This window comes from Chiroxiphia lanceolata, chromosome 2 (assembly GCF_009829145.1).
Source record: "Chiroxiphia lanceolata isolate bChiLan1 chromosome 2, bChiLan1.pri, whole genome shotgun sequence".
In the NCBI taxonomy this organism is placed as follows: Eukaryota; Metazoa; Chordata; class Aves; order Passeriformes; family Pipridae; genus Chiroxiphia; species Chiroxiphia lanceolata.
In genome coordinates this window covers 29,084,663-29,108,919 of record NC_045638.1, presented here as the reverse complement: position 1 = coordinate 29,108,919, position 24,257 = coordinate 29,084,663, and the positions used below count along the sequence as shown (strand labels likewise).

Here is a 24,257-nt window from a genome sequence, read left to right as displayed (position 1 = left end):
CTTTAAATAGCATACATGCATCTAAATAGCTGTCAACTTGAGTAAGCTCTTCAGACTTTTAACATCTAGCATATTAATTTATTCAAGGAAGTCTTAGTATAAGTTTCAAGTTTCTCATATATATATATATGTATACATACACACTACAACTTTTCAAACAGATAAATCAACACCTCAGACTTATCTCAGAGCTAAATCACTATTTTGGAATGGTTTACAGATGACAGTAAAAGCTTTATTCTAACCTGAAGCGCTGCAGCATCCTGACCATTGTAATGATACAGGAGACCAAGTGCAAAATACCTGTAAAGAAGGAGAAAATAATATTAAAATTGCTAGAACTTTTCCATTGATTTAATTATGGATGGATTAGCACAGAGTATAACAAATAATTGCTTACAATGACATGTTCATAGCCATGTCTACACTTGAACAAGTCTCTATAGGCTGTTTTTCTGAATTGAAGGAGAGAAGTTCTGCCTTAAAAATGTGTCTCCATCGCTCCTATCTCTCAGTTTCCAGTTACTAGATCCAACTTAGGTAAAGTATGTGCCAAATTACAGATATTTCCCATGCCATTCTTTCAATTTTATGGAAAGACTTAACACATAACTCCAAATAGATATTCCTCCAATAGTTAATCAGCTTTCATTAAATCAAATTTCACTATATTTTTACTTAAACCCTTGTTTTACTATCAGAAACGTTTTTTTTCTTTACTGCAGCACAAAGTCAAGTCAGGCAAAGAAGAGCTCTGTACAGTGCCATTATAGAGTGGCTTTTGTGTACTGTAAGAAAAATACAACTAAGTTCTGCGATGGTTGTTATCATGAGACAATGTTCTAATATTCATTCACATCTACAAAAGTAGAGGCCATGCAAACCACATTTGCCAAGAGGTTTTAACAAAACACCTGAAATAAATGAAATCACTCTAAATATAACCACAATTAAAGACTCTGCCTTACCACTGTACTACAGTGGTACTGCACCACACAATTTAAAGCTTAAAGAAATTAAAACCAAAACAGACATACTACCTAGGACTGGAGTTTGTATTTTACACATTTACTACATAATGCTTCCTGCTTAATGACTGTCAATTCTTTGCCTGCTGACAGAGAATTGAAGTCATTTGCACTCAAATCTTAAGGAACCTCCTTTTGGTGAATCAGTGGGAACACAAAGTATGCAATTCAAAAGTAAGAGCTCCTTCCCTGAATAAGCAACAATTTTAAAGACAGCTAACTGGTTAATAGCTCCTATCTAATGCAGTGCATGCTTTAAGGCATCTCTTCATTTTGTGTACAACTACTGCAGCCATTCAGGTCTCCCATTATCACATGGGCAAACAATTCACTTTTTTCTCCTAAACTTGTATCAATTCTTTATTTTTTTCTTGGATACAGAAAATTTTACATGGAGAACTCGCTATTTACCATGCATTTCCTTTACCTCAGACTGTCAGTCAATAGCTTTTCATCAATATTTTTAAATGCTAACAACGTCAATTCAGACTGAGTTGTCTTTTGGATCTATAAAGACAGAAACTGCAAGTACTTGAACACATTGTTCTAGAAGCCAGTAGCATCTAAGATTTTTCCCTCTGGTCTCGAAGGCGCAATAGTCAAAAAATCCACTCACTTCTTGTGTTTTTCCAGCCAGGCAGCACTATCTGTCAAAAGACAAAAGTTCTCTGAAACTAGCAGGTCCAGCAGGCTTTCATGATTTGCCTCTGCATATAGCTTGAGTAAAGCAGTGTCGATATCCTCCTTGTAGCCATTGGCAACCTCAGTGCTGCGGACTTCGTTCAAGTAACTCATGAGGAATCGTTTGCACTTTGTCATCTTCTCCTGGTCCCCTTGGGTCAGCTGGTTTAGGTCGGCATACTCGTGCAGAGGGGGATGAGACCGGATAAATGAAGAGGAAGTAGGCAACAGGAAGGGGTAGAGAGAGATCAGCTCCCGGACATCAAGCTGGCCGCTTCTGCAATTACAGTGTCAAACTAGATGAAGCAAAAAGAAAGAAAAAGTATACATAGGCACAAAAAAAAAGATGTGTGCTCACATATGCTTAGAGTCAGGACGCTAACAAGTTGTCAGTTTCTGAAAGCTATTGTCTTCTGTGCTGGAGAAAATATATGCAGAACAAATCTGGAAATTTTTTTTTGCTATTTCTTTATTTGTTTTACTTATCATTCTTTTTCCTTCTCTAGACATTGGAACCTCCAAGAATTTGGAGACTGGCTAGCCTTTTGCTTTTGACATCCTACAGCTGAAGGGCACATATACTTTTATCCAGCAGCAAGCTGTAATATAAATATGCCATGCAAAACATTTTTCTTTAGGTCTAGACTGAAATTCCTCAAGCTTTTGAATAATGCATGTTGTGATAGAAGAATGAAATGAATGGGGGGGTTTTTTGGGTTGTGGTTGTGCAATGGACTGAATGTTATTTATGTCTTAAACATTGTCAAAATCATATAAAGACTTTTGTCAAACTGCAAGAAAGCAGCAGCCTGTCTGCAGCCACCAAGCACTTTTCTCCCACCCCCCAATGCCTCCTGACTGGAATTTGGACTGTTACTGGGAACTTGAGATAGGACTATTGTCTAATCATCTCAGGTCTGAGGAGAGGTAAACAAGACTCAGGAAAGAATGTCTCTGTGCTAAGAATCCAACCTAGCTGAGCTCAGTGGGGGGCAGGGGAGAGGGGTTTTGGGTGTGTGATGGTGAAATCTCTCCTCACTAAACCAAAGCAGTAACCTCCACTACTCCCAGGAAGACCAGGTACACATGGGACATTCACATGAGAGGCAGCTGGGAAGGGGTCATAAACCACCAAAGACCCCCAAAACGCCCCCCAGAGTCCAAAGTCTGTTACAAGAGACTGCAAAGCTTCCCCCCCGCCCCTCCCATCCCATCAATGGGAGGTGCCTGGCATCTCCTGGATGTATACTAATCCATTGGACTCTGTTTTTGGGAGACACCACCAAGAAGACCAGAAGAACTGGACCAACAAGACATTGCCAGGTTACACACAGTGGTGATACATTTTCTATTTTAATCTCTGTCACTCTCTTTCTTCTCCCCCCTTCAACTCCTTTTTCCTCTTTCTTTCTCTCTCTCTTTCTCTGTCTCACATTTACCATTAAATAAAACCTATACTACTGACTTTGGCATCTAGTCTTCTTTGCACCTTAATTCAAGTAGAGGCATTTTTAATAATTTTAATAACCAGACCACAACAGGTTGTTGGGGTTTTTCTGGTTTGTTTGTTTGTTTTTTCAACCTATGGCAAACAACTCCCTAATTTTCACAGCCAGAATGACCTGTCTTCCCAGGCCTTGCTTCAGGAGAACAGCAAGACATCAGGATTTATATTTTAGTTCACTGTCAAAAGCTTTTATTCAGAATTCACCTTTAAAAACGAACATTCTTGAAATGCTGGAGATACTGTTGCTGAAAAAAGATCAAAATGATCTTGACAGTTCTCTGAAAGAAATCCTGTTTTGTTACTACACCTTTGCAAATAAAACTCCTCAAAAATAGTTCTTATCTATATAGTGATCAGCAAACTCAAAGACTTTCTCTTCACAACCTTGATTGGAATGAATTCCAAAAGGATCAAGTTATAACCCAGAAGTAGCCAAAGCAGCAGATTTCTGCAGGCCGTAAAGTGTGAAACATCCTCCTCACAAGCAGGCTCATCCCTTCCTTACTGTTGTAAGGTAACTGAAGAGTGGGGCGTGCTCTGCATTGTTCACTTGTTGCCATTGACACAGTTCCAAAAGCATCCAGGAAATATGAACTAGTGGAAAGCATCACCATGACTACACCTGTTTAGAACATCTTTTTAATACTATCCTTTGGCTACAAAAATCTATAGCAGAAGAACAAAATGCTGGGAGACAGCAGCAACAGCAAATTTAAAAGCAGCAAGTATCCTACTCCAGAACCTTGCGACTGCAAAGCACAGGAACAGCAACATGGACAACAGAGGACCACAATATAGAAAAATCTGAATATGAGAAGCCTTCCCATGAGAAGAGGTTTGACCAGCAGGTCTTTCCGATTCATACACAGAGCTCCTACTGCCTAAAAACCACCTCCTCACTAGAACGGTCCACCTCTTTCCAAGGGTGAAGTGTTCATGCCTACTTTGCAGATTTCTGCAGTTGAAATGTCTTTTTAGACCCTCTTTTCAGACTTAATATTTGGTTTAGAAATTCTGAGATCTACATTATGACGGAACTCACAAGGAGATGAAGACTTTTTTTTTTTTTAAGAGGCAGAATAACAAAGATGTAGCAAGTTCTGTCAGTGGTGTGACCTGATGGCTCAAAGAACATTTGAGCTTTCAGTATGAACTTGTTACAGTAATCTAACTGCAGTTTTGACTAGTCCAACTACTCTGAAGGTCCTGAGAACCTTCTATTACATGATATGTCTTACACTAGAAAACTAACCCTATTTGAAGAAAGATTTTTTTTTTTGCTCCAAGGTTCTTCCCTGATTCATTTTAGAACAAAAGTTAACCCATAACTTGAATAAAATCCAAAGGCTACTCAAAATTCGTGCAGAAACAAGGAGTCAATAAATTTGGAGAAATTCACGTATAAACATTCATTCTCTTGCAAGCTATGCTGTCAAGTATTTGGAGGTGGTCTAAGCTTGAGATGGACACTATGACCATGCAGATGGATGAAGTTAAAAAATGCTATATTTAAATATGCCCCTTATAATAAGCTTTAAAACATTTTCCAACTTCTACAGTAGCTTCTGAGTCCTTTCATCTTACCATCCAACTTTTCCTAGATGAGAAAGTAGTCAGCTACTTCACCTCTGACTTCACAGACTCTGACCTCAATGATGATCTGTTTCCAAAAGGAAAAATAGCTTTCGAGGAGAATCAGCCTCCAGCTTGGGATAGCCCAAAGCCTGGGCTGTGAATCACCAGTGGTTCTCTCAGCAGGTCTGATTCAAGCTCATGTTATACAGTTTTGCTCTCCCCACAGCAGTGGCAATCAGAAATCAAGCAGCCTCCTTAGAAAGAGGCTTCCACAAGCTTCTTAAGGAAAAATAGCAAATACCAAACAATGACCAAACAATGCATGAATGGCTAACATTCATCCCAAGGCTTATGGCTTCTGGGATCTGTGGATGTCTTGTGGCTCTTTCCACCACGTCTGGACAAAACCATTTAAGAGCACGTACAAAGGACGTCACCTCTTTTGAAACACACATCCGAGTCTTCAGCTTCTAACATCTCAGGTTTAGCAAAATATAGGTAGCAACTTACCTCACATTAGAAAACAAACTCAAGACAATTGAGTCATCAATGTTAAGAGACAACTTCCCTTCAATCAATTCTGCATTAGCTCTTTTTGGGCTTCATATATACAAATAATTCAACAGGTAGAATCTACAAGTTTTCGGGAAACTTTGGTCTAAATTCAGACCCTCATATTTACAGATATCAGAGATGTCAAAGAAGCCTACAGTACTAACTATTTTGCCCAGATCCCACTGGCTGTAACAGAAGCTTAAATTCTCAAATCATTTAAGATGCAAATCTTACACTGTCCCTACTTCTTATTTCTCAAGGCATAAGTACCAGCAATTTTTTAACCTTTCTACTGTAGGAGACACTTATTCCTAAGGTCTCTCTATAGGTTTCATGAGGTCAGAAATATCATGAAAAGAGTTAACATTTTGATTTGTTAAAAAGAGCAACAAAGTTTAGAAAAGTATCTGGTGTGTCAGAATGTAAGCAACATCTAATCAGTGAAAAAACACTGAGGAGAACTGGTTTCACTGTGACAGTTGCCAATACCTAAGTAAGACATCTAGAATTCAGCAAATGGCCTGCTAATCAGCGCTGATTGGTCTAAATGCATTTGATCCTCTAATGATAGTAACGTGAAATAGCATAAATATAAATCACAGCTACATAACACAAACACAATTCTGTTATTGTTTATAACAGAATTTGTCAGACCAAAGAAGCCCTACTGTGACAGCTCACTCAGTTTAAGGTTAACAGATCCAGCTGAAGAAAATTCTCCTCCCTTTGTTGGCTACTTCAGTTTCAATAAAACTATCACTTACTTCCTTTTTGTCAACCTTCTTCAGTATTCAGAAGTATCAGCATAACCACAAGGAATTTTGCAAAGTATTCCTCTTAAAAGTTTCAGTATTTAAGAATTAAGAATTCAAGCATTAGATATAACTCTTTCTTGACAAGGTTATCCAAGAGGGATAATTGATGTAAGAAAACAAAGACCTTTAGTCCAATATAGTAGTTTCCCCAGCTAATCTGTAACTGATAGGTATTTTCTGAGTAGTGAGATAATCTCATTTCATATTTGTCCAGAAGTAGGCTCAAATCCCACCAAGTTCCTGAATGTACTGCTGTCACTTTGTTTCACTGCTTAAACCCATCTTTTCTCAGATAGGTATCAAGTTTCCCTTTTGCACTAAGATTGAAGTTCTTTCTTATTAACACAACACCTGCCGTGTAACACATCGGAATGGGAGGAAGTATTTGCACAGACTGCCATTATCTTTCCCATTTTTCCTCTGAGCATCAGTAAGTCTAAAATGAACAAGATTGATTGAGAGTGTATCAGGACACACCCAGATACTACTTTAATTGGATGTGTTCACCAGGGATGAAAATCAAGGAACCTAGATTCCATAACAAGCTTTTTTAGAGTCCCCAAAATACTCTGAATAGTTTATGTATGCCTGGACAGAAGAAAAGCACAGAAAAACTTATCCTGGCTTTCCTCCTCGAGCAGACATCAGCAATTCAGGAACTGTTGTTCTGCTTTGAGTTGCAGCTTTTAGAGGAAGGGAACACCCTGGAATGCTGACTCAGCTACAAATTCATGGCTGGACAGCATGTTTTCTCATGAAGCGTGTTTGTTTCTGTAGAGGAGTTCCCACAATCCTATTCACTAAAGCTTATTTGTCAGATGGACTGATAGCTGGATGGAGGCTGCATAACTGATCTTGAACTCCTTCCACAAGGTGGTGGAGCTCCCTGCAGGATACATTTTCCTCTTCTCACTGTTTTTCAAAGATTCCCAACTATGTACAGATTGTACTCCAGATACACAACACAGGGTTCAGATACACAGTGCGTGTGGAAGATTATAAGGGTGGAGGAAGACTGCAGGTTGCTCACTAATGACAAAAATTACAGGGTGATACAGAAAGCGTTTGTGGCTGGAAGAAATTGCGAATAAACACTATTCAGGCCTTTCCTGTCAGTCCCTCATCTTCACTCAGAGTACACTGCCCATTCAAGCCCATTGTCTCCCATTACACTGGTGAGCAGGAGGTAAAATGGCGAAGTCCCTCATCAGTAGCAGAATTCCCCAAAATCTTTTCTTTGATGCATTTCCATAAACCCAAGGACAACTTTTTTCCCCACACTGTACATGTTTACAACATACGGAAAACTGTCTAAGCTTTATCCTATTCCATAGACTCTACGTAGGTTTAAACTGAATTTCAGCAGATAACAAGGAGAGTTATTTTATGTAGTCAGCACGGATTACACTAACAACAGACAGTGCCCCATCACAGAATGAGGCATGGCTAGCAGAAATGAAATTATCAGGTAGAATAAAGATAGCTAGGGGAATTTTCTTAATGCAAGTGGAATACCAAAGTCAATTTATAAACATGTGACTGCTGAAATGGCTAAACAGGGAAAGTTAATACAGACTTCAAGAACAAATAATCAATCTGCTTTCTAGAAAAGGTCTAGCAGAACAAGTGTTACAACAAATTCAGTATCAGCATCCTCAAAAAAGTTAGAGCACTTGTATCAATAGTATTTAAATTGTAACTAATATTTAAATTATACCTTTTTGTTAAAAGTATTTTAAAAAAACCCCAAAGCAATATTCATGCTCTAAATCACAGCACAGGCTCAATAATAAAGCCTTGACTTTGATGGATATAAAGTAAAAAAATCTCCATGCATACAACACTCAAATATCTAAAGCTACTGTATGCTAGCATACAAAAGAAAAAAACCAGTTGCATTAACTCTTCAGCTATAAAGTTGTTTCAATGTTACTCTGTTCTTACCCCCAACAAAAACATTTTCTCACAGCGAACTCACAGCTGCATCAAAAGCCATTCAAGCTTTTAAAACCAAGAACACTAATTCCTTATTTAAAGAAGGTAAATTAATAAATTTCTTGTCACACAATTACCTGAAGAGTTCTTTCGCTTCAAGGAACTGAAGCTGTGCAAACTGTATAAAACCTGCTTGCTGCAGGATTCGTTTGTACATTACCTATGAAAAAAAAGGGGGGAAAGAAAAGGTTTATTATATTTGTATTTACATAATGCTAATTCCAACTGCAATAGCTACCTGCCACAACACTGAATACATGATCTTCAACCACACTTGTCAAGTCACATGCAAAATAAAGCCTTGATCCTCTACATTTTAAGTTATGTACATACTGAATCTGCTGCCCAGACTCAGTTTCTTACACAAATGTGTGTGAACACAACACTGCTCAGGAGTCCTTATTAAAAGCAAAGTCAACAAGCAGTAAGTTGAATTTTTCTTGTTCACATAATGACTTGCCTCAAGTTTCTGCTCGAATTATTTGTAAATGTAAAAGTCAATGGTTATCTTTGAAGTTCTCCATGATTCAGTAAGCACAAAAAAAAAAAAAAAAAAAAGGTAAGGATGGTCCCACGGATGGTCCCACTTGACCACACACAGCCACTTCCTTCTTGTGTCATCTCATTGCTGCAGCAACCTTGCTGGAAATTCTCAGTCTCACCCCCAGCTGATGACCATAATTTTGACTTTTGTTATTTTGATTTTTTTTTTTTAAATAAAAATACTTCCAAAGCAGTTCAACTTATCCAATATGAAGTAAATTATGCAATGTAGATCAAAATACAGTTAAAAAACAACTAAAACATACGAAAAGCTATTTGTTATCAAGTTTTACTGGTAAAGTCACATCTAGACAGAAAATGTTGAAAAGAAGTTCATCAGAAAAAGAACATAAAAACTACTTTAAATGATAGGTAGTTATTAAATCTGAATGGTCAATCAATTACACAAGATTAAATGAAATCCTTGTGCCTAGAATATTTTTAACAGCAAAAGAGAACTACTAAAAGCAAGGAACCTTAACTGTGCTCTGCAAAGCATCTCCTGTTTGTGACAATGTTGGTATTTTGGCAAATACACCCAGCTACCTCCACATGCCTTCAGTTTTTCCCTTCAACTTGCTCATGAATATAGAGCTTTCTAACATTTCACATTGTACATGAAGCCAGACTTAAAACAGACTTAAAAAAGACCATTTTCAATGAAAATACCCTGAGAAACTACAACACAATAAGAACACATTCCAGGCAGAAATTACGAAAGAACATCAGACCTCGAGTACAGTGGATTGATTCTGTAACTGATGATTTTTCACCTTGATTAAAGATTATGGATTTACCAAGAGAAAAGCTTGGCTTCAGTCCATTTAGTCATGCTTTACTAATGGTTAGTCTTAAGGAAATACTTAATCTTGGTAATTAGCAAGCCACTGAAATATATTGATTTGTAAAGTTCTGTGGGATTTTTCTTGACTCCCCAGTGTGGAGGAGAGAAGGGGAAAGAGAAATGTTATCTGGCACACTTTTTCAGACAATATGAAAATATAAAATTAATATAACAATATAAAATTAAATGAACAATATTTCATGACATCTTTATATGAATTAATGTTTTACATTCATGTGTAATAATTCAAAATACACAGTTAACTAAACTTAGTTTCTAAACCTAAAAGGGAATTTAACTACAGTTATAAAGTAAAACTCCCTCAGGTGATTAATTCATAAACTAGTAAAAATATTGTGGATTTCTGATAGTGTTATTACATCAATACACAGTAATCTGTGAACTGATGAATACCCACCTAGTCACATTCTTAAGGCCACTGCTAAAGGATTTCAATCTACAAATATCTGCATCTTGTGGCAGCAGAAAAACTTTAAAATCTGGCTTGAGTTTACAGGGAAAGTCTTCTCACCATGCTGACTAGTATCAAAAGTAGATAGGCTGGGGTTTTTTTTTCCTCCCTCAAAGTCTGTTTTCAATTTTTGCAACAGAATGATCACTAAAACTTACATATTTAGTAAATCATGATATTGTAATTAAGTTTGAATTTATCTAAGACACTGAAAATACTGCTTTAATTGCAGAGCTTAGTCTGTACAGCATCTTTTCAACAGAAAGTTGAAAAGAGCACATGAATAGTGTAACCACAGCTTGAAGGAATTAGTTTTAAATTTGAACTGATTAAGTGGTATTCACTTTCATTTAAGTGTTGACATATCTTCACTTCTCCCTGCATGCAACAGAAAAGTTGTAGAATATCTGCAGACAGGTGCTTTCCCAACTTTTTGAAGATGCAGTGATAGAATAGGGAGCATCCAGGTAGCTTTTTAGTCAACAAGATAAACATTAGACATTAGGTTGTCCTGGGGTAAAGATTATGGAAGCAACAGACCAGACTGTCTGTGGAAAATCTAATATTCCCTGTCTTATGGGTTGTTAAGAATGAGCTAGCTACATGCCAAATACATACAGTTAACGTCTGTTTATGATAGAAAAAACACCTTGAGTTCTTCCAGACCCATAGGCCAGAATACTGCAACAGGTTTTTTTTACCAAGGTACTAAGTTACATCCAGTCAAAATTCAACACATTCTCAATCTCTTATAATTTCTGAAGAACTACCATAAGACTTGAAGTGCTTTAAGCAAATTCTATATTGTTGACTGAATTCACATAGAAAAACCCACAAAATAAGTTTTGTATTAATTCATGCGTGAAAAAGCCCTAGACAACAGCAAGATGACTGCTGAAGCTGTGACAGCTATAGCAAAGCCTTAATTCACATAACTGCTAGAAAAATAATTTCTAAAATGGTCAGAATTACCAACTACATTGTCCAAAAGAATTTTTCTAGAAAGCTACTTTATCTTTTGGTCAGGTTTGAGTGCAGTTAACATGTTTTTTTGGAAACTAAAAAGAAATGAGAGGAAAAAAAAAGAAAAGAGAGATACCTATGCAAGATGTGTGTCAATCTAACCAAGGTCTTCACTACCATCAACCATGATTTCTGCAAACGTCAGCTGTCCTGAAAAATTAATAAGTAGTATTCAGTCATTTCATGGTAGCATGGTAGAAAAGCCTTTGTATTCTTCTATCAAAAATGATATCCAGTAAAGCTATCTCCTTGGAATACTTCAGCTTAGCATCTTTTACCTAGCAGGAATTCCTGATGCTCAAAGACATTTTCATCTGATATGGCAGAGCTAAATTTGCAATCTGCAGGGACCACAGGTTAAATAACAAGTTAGACCTACTAATGCATGACCTGTTACTTTCCCATAACTAAATATTGACTAGAAAAATAATTCTGAGTACAGTGCTTCATTGCTATTCCACCATCATTCTGCATTACCAGCACATATATATTTATGCTGATATACTACTGCTGATATACAGAGGGAGAGCATGCACCTGTGTATTCCTGCAATGACTAAGTATTGAACTGTAGGAAAAAAAAAAACATTCCTCAAGGTCTGCCCTACAATGCCCTGACTAAGTTCAAGACACACATAAGATGGCAACAGCCATTGCAAACTGCAGAACCAAAGCATTATGTGACAAAGGGGACACTCTACTTCTGAACCAGATAACTAAAATTAGTATTCTGCATGGATCAAGTGCCTTAATGCCAAACCTAAGCATTTCTTCCTACTGCTTGTATACAATGGCAAAATAAAGCCTTGAAATTGTCAGTTACTAAGGAAAGTAAAGCTTGCAAAATAGATATCCAAAGATATCTGTTAGAAGATGCCTATTGTCTAACATCAATTATCTGAAGACAGCTCTTAGACAGGACTTAAAAATGAGAGACTATGTGATCAGTTAAAGTATGCCAAAGAAATGTTACAAAAAACATATGTATGGCACTTAGTTTGGTTGAGCTCCATCAGATTTACATTACATGAGACCACAGTAAAAGAAAGTCTGGTGTGCTTGCAACAGACCTGTAATGACAGCACTTGGTATTGGAGTCCCATTAGAAAGCAAGCTCAACATGCTACATTTCCAGCTACAGATAGGCTCTGAAAAATTGCACTAACATGTCAACAACTAAGCCAAGTTGGGTCATTTTAATATGAGTGACTGGGAGACTCCATCAATTCAAACTGGTTAATATCAGTTTGCAAATACAGCCCAGAAATAGAACAGGCCATTTTGCTTGCAAGTGCTATGTTTTCTGTTTTTCAGTTGTAGCATTGACTTAAAGTAAGTGAACACCTTTAAGAGCACATTAAGCTAGAAATAACTTAGAATACTCTAGAAAACTAATTTCAGGAAGACAAATACTGTGCACATAAGATATCTGTGGACAGAAAGTAACTTGTTCTAAAGGCTGAAAAATCCTAAATGCAAGAAAATTGAAGAGGAACGAGATTTGATATCACATATTTTAGGTAATGAACTGCAGTTCATCCTGTGGTAAAACACAAGAAGACATCTCCCACACTACATCTACATAAACTGGAAAGAAATAATTGCAGACTCATAGGCCATCATACATAGTAGAAGACATTGATTAGATCATGCATCCTGTCCTCACAGCAAGATATTTGTCTGCTTCTTTAAACATATCACAAAGGAAAAGTTGGAAATGAAGATGCAAAGCAAAACACGCTGGAAAATGAACTCCATATTTGCCTAAATACTTTTGAGCTTCAAGTACTTCCAGATAGATGTACCTTAGCAAAAGGATGGAAACACTTTTCTCAACAAGCTTTTTACTTCCAGAAGTTTCCCATCTGTTCATTCAACAGAGGAGTCAGGGATCAAAATGCAAACTGATACAACCTTCATTTAATTTAATGACTGCTTTTCAAGGGCCTTGACCAAAATTGAAATGACAAGGAATTAGAAGCTTCTTGAAATTTAAAAAAAAAAAAAAATCATTTTGAAGCACTGCAATTCTGTAATTTCCACAGTCACGTTTACATCTTCCTAAAGAAAACAGAAGTAATAACATAACTGGTACTATTTTAATGGCAACAAAATGCACTGAAGTATATTAAAAAAACAAAAACAAAAGACACTAGATTTTCTTCAGGTTACAGATCAAATTTTGCTTTTACAAAAGGAAAGAAACCAAATATTCATTCATGTACTCAGTGAGTAGAGGTTTCATGCTGTTTTTTCCAAGTCTCTAAACAGAAACAAATACAGTAGAGTATGTATTGTAACGTAAACCAGAGGTAGAAGGAAGTGAGTACAAATCTCTAATTAACACTCAAGACTTTGCAAGACACTTTCCCATACAAAAACCTTAAAAGTTGAGTTACACAGCAATGAAAGTACTACTTGTAAGAGTTTGGAAGCAGGATGTATTTGCTTTAGATTTCCCATTACTTAACTTTGAAGTTGTACTGCTGTGGAGTTTAGGATACAGTGAGAATCTTTGGTAAAAAAGGTAAAATGTAAAAATTCTCATTTGAAATAAAGTATACATTTTTAAATAGCAATAGCAAATAATAACTGAACCAAGTACTAAGGAAGCATAGCATTGGATTTTCTGTCACTAGGTTTTTAGTTTTGTTTTCAATTCTCTCAAGTTTCTTGGGGGGGGGGAAGAATCAACAAAATCCCAGAAGAGCAACAGCATTCCCCCTGCCAATATCACAGCCTTTACAAGTACAAACCAATTTAGCGCACACGCATTTCCTCAGCCTGAAATCATGAAAGGTATTACAATTTCTCTTCAATAGAAATTCCTCCCCCACCCTCTCCAATCACTTGAACACTGGAACACATGGCCCCACAGTGAAATTTACGTTTTCATGAAAACTAAAGGAAGGACAGACCTGAAATTTCTCTTTTGGAATATTCCTTCGAGCTCCTTTTGCTAGAACAAGGGCTTCTTCTACTCTGTGGCTAGCTAGAAGATCTTGAATCTGTTTTTCCAAAGGTAGTGGCACCAAGATATATACACCCTTGTTAGTAGCAACAATCACCTTTCCTGGACAGAACAAACAGATATATTCTGTTTACATTCTCTACAGAAAAAAACCCAATTTCAGAAATAAGCTTTAAGATATATAATATAAGATTCAAGAACCTAAGCAGTGTTACAGTTCCAAAACTGACCTCTGCTGTTACCTCATTTACTAGATAGCAGCTTACCTGTAAACTCCACCTCAGAAATACAGAGACAATGGTAAATTTATTTATTTACAGCAGATTTTGTTCCACTCTAACTAAGTGAAACTGGCTATAATCACTCATGATGAACTACGCTGTAAAGACCACTGAAATCACTGCCCAGATTCCAGAAATTAGGGAGTTTTAACTGCCAGGTATTTCCCCAGGCTTACATTTGGAAATCAAGGGTAGGAAGTAACACACAGTTCATAGTGCTAGAGTTTGTACCTTCTCTGGAAAAAAAAAAGTAGTAACACAATGTATTCCATACTTAAGAGTTCTTAACTGAAGAATACACCAAAAGAAATGCTCGTACTTTTTTTTGTTTAACAATTCTTTATATCCAATTTTAAAACTATTACACAGATATTTTAAAAATTACTATTCTTTTGTATTCTTTTCTAATTTGGTAGAATTTTGTCAGGATAGCCAATGTACTGGTAGTTCACAATTATTCAGATGTAACATTAACACTGCTCCTTTGAAAGAAATAATCAAGTTAAAAAAACCCCCAACTCTAAACCCACGGACTCCTACCCAACAATCACCTTGACAATAAGAGCACATTTAATGAGCATACATTTTGATAGAAGCATAGAATTTTGGATGACTGAAGTCTGCAAGAACCTAACCAGCAAAGCAGTTGCAATAAAAGTTTCAACAGTCAACATACTTGCTAGATACTGTTGTTTAAAAAGCAAACTGAAGAGACTGCAGGCTGTTCCAGAATTACTGATGCAACAAAGTATGCAACAAAGTGTCCTTTTCAATACCTTCAAAGTCCTGTAGAATGTGACCTTCTTTAAAAGGCAGGGTTTGCTTTTGCTGCTGGTCCAGCATGCTGTGCACAGTAATGAACTCATCATCGAGAGCCACCACATAAGGAAAGCACAAAGCTGCCCCAATCACATTCTCTGACCAGTGCACTGGGGCGCGCTGTGAGATCCCATCTACAGTTGCAAACATGCCTGCAAAAGGAAAAACAAAGCCTGAGGCTCATGCTAGTTGAAGCCTAGTTGTTTTCCCAGGACAAAGCATGGGTACCAAGTTACAGCGATGAAAACTCTCAGAACAGATACAGGCGGCATGACAACAGCACATCACACCTCCCTGGACCTGACGATTAATTCAGTTCAGCCTTTTTTTCCCTTCTCCTTCACCACATGGACAACCACAAAAGCTAAGAAGAGATGAATACTGAAAGAAACTACAAAGAATTATTCAAGTTTAGTAAACTTCAGGGTTTTCTTATAAGAATTATGCCATGCAGTTTGAATTAGTTTCAGAACATTAACATTTATTGAGACCCAGCTTTCAGTCTTGCCTTAGTAGGAGCTGCAGACCTGCACTGCCTGAGCTGTCTGGCAATGCAGGCACGTTAGTTCCTTGCTGTATCAAATGTCTAAAGAGCATTTTAGTGGACACAATAGTTTACTTATACTTCTTCACTTTTGACAGCAACGTTTTCACAGAACAAGCGTCCAGCTCCTTGGGATGAGTCACTTCCTGTGAAGCATCTGTGTTTTCAATCATTTGAAAAAAATGCAGAGGCTGTTTATAAAGTAGCACAGAGTAAAGACTTTCTAATATCCCAATGATAACTCCTATGCTGTCTCCGAAATAACCAGATTAAAACTTCAATTAATTTGGTGGGGGGGATTGTCACTATCTTTCCTCCTGTCTATTTTGTCCTCCTTCCTTCTCCTAGCTTAACAGACTTCTAATTTGCTTTAGGACTGCATGCCAGTGGTTCTATTCACACTACTTTGTATTTCCCAATTCTTTCTGAGACACTGACTGAAGAAAAATTTCAGTCAAAATTGTGAGGTCTAGTTCAGTAAACAATTACCAGCTGAGCTGTACTGAAGCAGTATGTAAGCTTCTGTTCAAAATATTAATTCATACCCATTAAACCCAGTATTCTCATGCCATTAAAAAGGCATGCCCATGAAAATTGATCTTTGGCAGCAGTGAGCCACTTGACAGCTGGCAGAGTAAGTCTGAGCTCTAAAGAACACAAGAGATTAAAAGATTATGTTATTCAATTTACAAAATCTCTTCTAAACAGAGGATAATGAGGCAAGGCGAGCTGGGTAGAAGGACCATCTTGGAATTGAAAAATAAAAAAAAAAGGGAAAACAGAAAACAAACCAGAAGGTTGTAGACTTTTACAGAACTATGGTGTAGAGACTAAGCTTCTGTATCCCTTATAGCAGCTTTTAAATGATCAACCTTTCCCCTTGAGTAAGAGTTCTTTTTCACTACAATGATCAGCTTTTCAACCAAAGGACCTTACAGAAAATCATTTTTGGGGGTCGTAATATATTAATTCCCAATTTACTCCATTGGTCTTGATATTCTTATGACTCAGAAGTAAAATTTTATGTCAGGCAAACCACACTGTCCTCTTTTAAAGGCTTTCTATTATTACTCCATGCTATAATCCCATTTCAAAAAGTGGGAGAAAACTTGAACTAAACACATCCTAACCAGTAGTAAATTTAGAGTTTATTATATTTAAGATGTTAATTCTTGGGTTTTCTATTTCTCCGATGTTTTAACAGAAATAACTATAAACCACATTTTTTTTTTAAAATGAAAGAACTCTTTTTTAGGTAATTTAAAAAAATCCTTTACGGAAGTGAAAGGGTATGCACAGCAATGTGTGCTACTTTTTCAAGTCAGTATCTCTCTACATCCCTCTGCCCTCAATAGCTAGGTGGTGTATCATTCTGTGGTAGAATGATGCATTTTCTGTCTTCATCCAGCTCTCCCCTAAGGATAACAATAAACATAACAACTACAATCAGAAACCACAGCCTTTTTATAGTACAGGAATGCATTTGATCAAACTTGAGATGAAGTCAGTAATCAATTCCATATTAAAAATGCATAGGCTATCTAAAGGTTACAAGAGTTACCCAAAACACAGCTAGATTCTTTTCAGCACCAAGAGATGTAGAAATGTTTTGTATACTCTCCAAACTTGTTGAAGGTGTGCTCTTCCCCACCATCCATGTTGTTTAAAGATGACGTTAGTATTGACCTTGCATTGGCCCCCTGGGGTACAAGACTAGTGACTGTCCTCCAGCTGGATTCCATCCTGCTCACTACAAACCTTCCAGTCAAGTTTTCAATCCACCTCACTCTTTCTCTAGCTCATTCTTCATCTGTTTGTCTACAAAGGGTGTCATGGGAGATAGTGTGAAAAGCCTTATTGAAGTTCACAGTATCACTGCTCTCCCCTCATCCACCAAGTCAGGCATTTAATCATAGAAGATGCTCAGTCTGGTCAGGCAATTGTCCCTTTTTAAATCCATGTTGATTACTTCAAATCACATTCTTGCCCTTTGTATATTTGGAAATAGCTTCCAGGATTTTCTCAATCACCTTCCTGAGGATCAAGGTATAACTGGCCAGCCTGTACTTCCCTGGATCTTTTCTCTTGCTCACCTAAGACAGCAGTGAAGACATTTGTTTTCTTCCAGACCTGAGGAACATCCCCTGATCATCACATCCTTTCAAAGATAATAAAGACTGGTCTCACAATGACATTGACCATCACCCTCAAGCATTCACAGGAGCATCCCATCAGGTCTGTCCAGTTTACTTGAATGTTCCATAACATGATCCTTCTCTGATGAGGGCAGGTTTTTGTTGTTCCAGATTTCCCCACTGTTCCTAAGCGCTGATAATTCCTGAAGGAAGGTCATAGCAGGAGACTGTTGTAAAGGAGGCATTAAGCACCTCAGCCTTTTCCATGCCCTTTGGCACCAGGTCCTTCACCCCATTTAACAGTGGGCATCCATTAGCCTTCCTTTGCTGCTGATACGCTCCTTTTATTGCTGTTCATGGTGTTTAGCAGAGTTAATGACAGACACACATTGGCCTCTGTCCTGGTTTTGGATTAATTTTCTTCTTAGTAGGTGGTACAGTGCTGTGTTTTGGATTCAATATGAGAATGATGCTAACACACCTCTATTCAACAGAGCACATTGCTTCATCAGTTCCTTAGTTTCCAGCAATGCACTCCAGAAAACTCATGGACTGCTTGTGCCCTGCTGTGCTGCCCCTCTGGCGAGAACTGGAGTGGTTCAAGTGCACCCCAAAAATTAGGGCCTGCAAATGAAGGTTTCTTCCCATTACCTGAAGAAGGTCTTACCTTCCTGATAAAGTGGTCTCTAGCTGACAGTAACCACAATGTCACTCATATTAGTCTGCTCTCTAACCCTAATGCATAAACTCTTATCTGCCTCCTCCTTTGTTCCAAGGCACACTACCACATTTTCCTACTGCTGCCATGTAGAGAGCAACCCCACATCTCAGCTGTTAACACACAGGCGTGCTGATTTCCCAGAAAAAGAGAGCTTCCACTATCATGCTGTTTTGTAAAGACTTCTTTGTCTGTATATGCCTGAAGTATGACCTCTTCAGCTCTGTTTGCTGCTTATAAAATCTCTCATTACACCATCTTGCACTCCTTGTGTGCCAATTCAGCCTACAACCATCACCACACCTAATTTAAATTCTCCTCACCAAGTTGATCGGTCAAGCTGGCAAAAATGCTTTTGCCTCACCTGGTCTGGTGGATCCCATTACTTCCTTAAACAGGGATCCATAGTCATAAATTCCAAAATCCCTGTCAACACAAGCTGTGCAATCAGTTGGTGAAACTGCACCATCCACATATTCCTCAAGACGTTCTTCCTTACCAGCAGGATTGATGAGAAAACCTTCATTGCCAATATGAGGGAGTGTCCCACTACTCTTACTTGCTAATTCTTCCTGGTGCTACTGCATTGTACAGGCTCAGACAATTTGTTGGGACAGACCTTCCTGCTCCTCCTGTGCCACTATAAGCACTGAACTTATTATATAGATGTAGATCTGCAGGCAGAGAAGGAGAATTCTTTCTTCTTGGGTTATGACAAGTACTTCCTTTCTTTTGTTATGACAAGTCACAAGTTTCCAGCCTTGGCCATCGCAGAACAAGCAGAGACTTAGCCTGTCCTTCCCTCAGTACAGTTGGAAGTACAAGGTTCACACCTGGATCCTGAAGAAGATTCAATTTCCTCTTTGTCATCTGTGATGCCACGCACTCTGCTGACCTCCTCCTGCACCTCCTTGACATGGCAACAGAAATCCTCCACGAAGCACACATCTCCTGTGGGCAAGGACCACATTCTCCCTTGCTCCAGTCTCCTTGCAGGAAATAGGAGGTGCTCTCTTCAGCTTAAGGCTCGACAAGCTGCACCCCCTCTTGGGAGCTCAGCCTGAGTTGACACCTCTGATGTTTTGGGGCAGTTGCTCCCGCTGGTGCTAAGAAGTACACCCTGTGCCAATATGCAAGAACTGTCTGCTGCAATTTTCAATACTTAAAGCCTCTGTACAGCAGGAAATCTGCTTAAAAACATGCAATAACAGCTTCCCAAACTCAGAAACTGAATTTTGGTAAGCATAGTTTCATACATATCAGAAAGAACTGATTTTTAATTCTAAAACTAATTACTGGACAAAATGAAGATGTATCAACAATGAAGTTCCTCCTCCTTCTGAAAGAACGAGCTAAATACTAACTGCAAGCAGAGACAAAAAAGTACCAAATGGTACTACCAGTGGTAGCAGATCAGGGATCTGCTATGAACAATTCTAACAATGAATCTTAAATCCAAAGAGTCTAGGTAAGGAAAAAAGTTACATACCCAATAAACTCAAAGACATTTTACTTTGATAACCATTTTGAGCACTCGCTTTCTGCCTATCTAAATTCCAGTCTTAATTCAAAAGCAAAGTAATCTACGTATATGCCACTTCAAACACTATAAAGACAAATATATTAATGTAGAATACATCCACCTCAGTAAGAGGCTGGATTTAGCAGAGGCTTTACCAAGTGCCAAGCAAGCATGCCTTAACCAATGAGACACACGAAACAAAACCAAAATTAGAACTGAAGATTCACATCGAGCCTTTTCAAGTCCATTCATTTTACAGCAGAAGCCTACCTCAAATTCCAAGATACACAATGCTTATCTATTATAAAGGTGCTCAACCACCTTCATAACATCAAAGACACAAGTGTTAAAGGCACTAAGAATTTTACCAAGGAAGAACAGCAAGATGGATAGTACTAGTCAAAGCAACAACAGGGAGGGAATAGAAAACAGGAGATTAAAAAAAACCAAACAACAAAACACAAACAACCCACAGTTGAGTTAGGCAAGGAAACACTGTACAATTGATAGCAAACAGTCTGCAAGGTTTCTGAGGCAGTACAAGACAGACTTTGCCTGTATCATGAGGAAAAGGGTGGTTTATAGCATGTTTAGAACAGCAAAAGTGCATTTACTTAATATCTCACATACCTGATATTCTAAGCCCAAGACATGCTACTTACACAAGTATATTGGATGAGTAACATTCTCGTATCTCTCTCTTACAGGACACCAGATAAAAGCAAAAGTCAGACTAAATAAAATTCTGCTTTCTAACTAAATATAACTATGCTTTTGAAAGTATATCTATTCTTCTTAAAACAAAAAAGAAAATTAACTACTTGAACAGAACCTGGTTTGATATTCTGAAAAACATTAATAAAAATTAAAAGTAAGACTGGGATCTTCTTAGTAATATGTCAAAAGGGAATATTTTCAGACAGCTAATTCACAAATTTAAACTTTTACAGCACTCCTAAAACAGCTAATATCCACAAATACATATACACATTTAAAGCAACTAGGAGTTTCAATAAGAAGTGGGCAGCCAAAATGACTTAGAAAAGCCCTGCATCTGAAAAAAATAAGTTGATCTTGGAAATCTTCAATTTGCATAAACTGACATTCTAATGAGAGTTTATTTCTTTCAAGAAAAACTGGTGAGTTGAGGCACGTATCCCATTCTGGTGACGAGACAAAACTTCAATATAAGCAACTAATCGTATTCTTTATTTTTCTTTGGAATTTATATTAAAAAGCCAAATTCAGACCCCTGAATTAAGAACATAAATACTTGCATCATGCTATTCCTAATGTGTCAGGAAAACTACATACACTGCATCTTCTAACAGGAGAGTCATATGGGAAACAGCATGAAAGCCTTCTGCCTGTGGTCTGTCAGCTCTGGGATATTGCAGCTTTTCCAAAAAAATGCTCAAGATTACCAATCACACAGCATATTGTTGATTTTGACAGATTACAGCAGCAGTAGTCCTCACAGTCATTTATCTATTAGACAAGAGTATTATTTCACATGATCTAACTTTGGTTTTACAGTTGTTAAACTACCATTTTCTGTAATATGGACCTGAAAAACACTATTAAAAAAATTAGGCAAATGGAAGCATAAAAACTGGGTAGCATCTGACAACACACAGAGCTTAAAAGGAGTTAGGATACAGTATATATCCACTAAAATTTCTTACTAGCACTGTAGTACAACAAACATACTTGTGAATCTGTTTCAATGTAAAATGGACTTCATGTGAACTCCTCTGAATAGCAACTGAGGAACAAATTAACTCATCTACACGAATTTAACAATTTTATAGCAACACAGGGCTCCTCAAACCCAATCTGACTGGTCACTACAGAGAGCCTATCAGCCTCTGAAGTTTCACTTGGTACCAAACAATTCTTTTGCTCAGGGCTGCACGATACTACTACTCTTAGCTGTCTATACAGCAATGAAGCTTTCTAGAGACATGATTAAAATACAAATAATCATAGATTTTTGTGCATTGAAAAAAACCCAGGAGAGTTATAATAGTATTAAGTACCAAAAATTTACCATCTCCCTTTTTATCTCACCATTCCAATATAGACCTGTGAAGTAAATCATTATTATGATGAAAAATACTTAATTAGTAAAGCTTTGCTTCACAAATGAAAGAAATCAGGAGAAGTAAAAAAAAAAAAAAAAAAAAAAAAAAAAGGAAAAAATTAACATCCTTAGTCTCACCTAGGCCTCCAGGGCCAGCCAAGAGAAACTCTTGTCTTCCTATCCTTTTCACAATTGGCCGTTTCTCATCACTGCAATAAGGAAATAGATCCTGGGAGACGCCAGTATTATAATTCAAAATTATATACTGTGTAGTAAGTGCAAGGCATAAGTAGTATCCATCTACAGCCACAGCACAGGGTTGCTCTGGAGTAAACACTTCCTTCACTATCTGGACTCTGTCTTCAAACACCATGAACATCTGAATGGTCCGACGCTTGACGGAGATGATGCAGACTTCCACACAGAAGGGATCCCCGCTCACAGGGTTTTCATTCAACGTGAATGTCACAGCTCCTTTGATCCTGGCACCGGTGGGGACGGGTTCCAAGTTGATCATGTTAACTAGTGTTATTGTGTTGTCACAAAGCACGAGAAGTCTGGTGAGGGCAGAGGCAGCTTTCAACTCGCTCACAGGCTTCTTCAAGCCCAGGTATTTATGCAGTTGTTTGGTAGCAGCAAAAGTTATTTTTCCAGCTGCTGATACCTTTTCATCCAACATGAAGTGGTAGATAAAGCAGTCATTGGTTCCAATGTAGAGGTTCTTCCCACAGCACTCAATGCACTCGATGTTGATGTAATTTTTGTCTCCCATTAACATCTCCCGCTCAACAGCAGAAACGAGCTTGAAAGCTTTAACGCTCATTGTGTCTTCTGGGTGATCTGATTAAAGAGAAAAAAACACTATTTACCTCCACACACATAATCAAATATCAGAGGTAGCAATTTAATATTCACCAACACAAAAACTTAACTGCTGCATTTTTTAATAGCCTGTACTCTATTTCCAACCCAATTACACAAGCCGGAGCAAGCACACTAATAACCACAGAAATTAATCAAATTTTATGCTTCCACTCCAAACCTATTCTGAAATAGATTCACAAGAGCAACCAGTTATTTTGAAGTGATGCTTTCTCCACACGTAACCAGCATGTTATTGGCTCTCTCAGACACTTTGGCACTACAAGTGGTTATTGCCAGTACTCAGTGATTTATAAACCTGTCATGCACGTGTTTCTATCACCTGTACATGAAAAGAGACAAGCTTCAGGTCTTAGATTTCTTGAGAAGCCACAAGGCATTTAGTGCTATTAGTTAACATCTCTTGTTTCTTTACACTCCATTGTAGGTCTATTAGCTCATAAAATATCACAGGCTTGTTGCATTTAAACACATACTTTACATTCCTTACTCTCCAGCAATCAGAAATACGTAACTTCCAAGCCAGTTAAATAAAAATTTATGAAAAATATCATCCAACTCATAATAAAAGTTGTTGATTTGTAGTTTGGTTTTGTTTTTTAATATCTGCAGAATGCCCGTTGTATTCAGTGCTACTTACACATTCTCTGCATCAGACTATATGCACCAGCAATTATAAAGCACATGCACCCAGAAAATTTGGAAGAATAGCCCACAAAGCATTAATTAAACTCAAGCTACAATATCACAGAAATTAAGACTTCCTGTTCTCTGACAATCATCCCAAAAGTCTGTCTTTAAGTGCTAAGCAGCACTTCTAATATCTGTTCTACAAAATATACCCACTCTTTTGCAATCAAGGGACAGATGCAATTTATGAAGCAATTAATTGTGTTTTAAAAACAGTTGCAACTTTACTGTACTCCAGATTTGTGTTATTTTTTATAAGAAACCAGCAGACAGCTGTGCTCAACACTCCAAAGAAAAGCATATGAGAAGTTGCTAACCTTGTTTAATCACCTTTTAATTTGTCATGACTGCTCTGTAATGACCACTCGGTCAACACAAGGGAAGACACAACACTAAATATCTTGCGTGGATTTAAGAGATAACATATACAATTGCTTCTAGTTCACAGATACAATGGAGATACAAAACATCAAATGAAATCTCTGTGGACCAACAGAGAGACCAGTATCAACAAAATGCTCTTCTGAGCAAACTTCAAACTAAGCACAGTCAAAACGAATTTAGTTTATAATTAT

At 37.6% G+C, this 24,257-nt stretch overlaps 1 protein-coding gene across 1 annotated transcript in view; it reads right to left on the bottom strand.

The window, feature by feature from the left end:
- The window catches only part of TGFBRAP1 (transforming growth factor beta receptor associated protein 1), a 32,650-nt gene extending 9,704 nt beyond the window's left edge, over nucleotides 1-22,946 (bottom strand). The window contains exons 1-6 of the mRNA XM_032679751.1: nucleotides 22,249-22,946; nucleotides 15,066-15,260; nucleotides 13,956-14,110; nucleotides 8,234-8,316; nucleotides 1,645-1,986; nucleotides 246-303 (exon numbers count right to left, since the gene is read on the bottom strand). Coding sequence (XP_032535642.1) covers nucleotides 246-303; nucleotides 1,645-1,986; nucleotides 8,234-8,316; nucleotides 13,956-14,110; nucleotides 15,066-15,260; nucleotides 22,249-22,933 — 1,518 coding nt within the window. The 5' untranslated portion in view covers nucleotides 22,934-22,946. The remainder of the gene's footprint in view (nucleotides 1-245; nucleotides 304-1,644; nucleotides 1,987-8,233; nucleotides 8,317-13,955; nucleotides 14,111-15,065; nucleotides 15,261-22,248) is intronic.
- Between the last annotated feature and the right edge of the window lie 1,311 nt (nucleotides 22,947-24,257).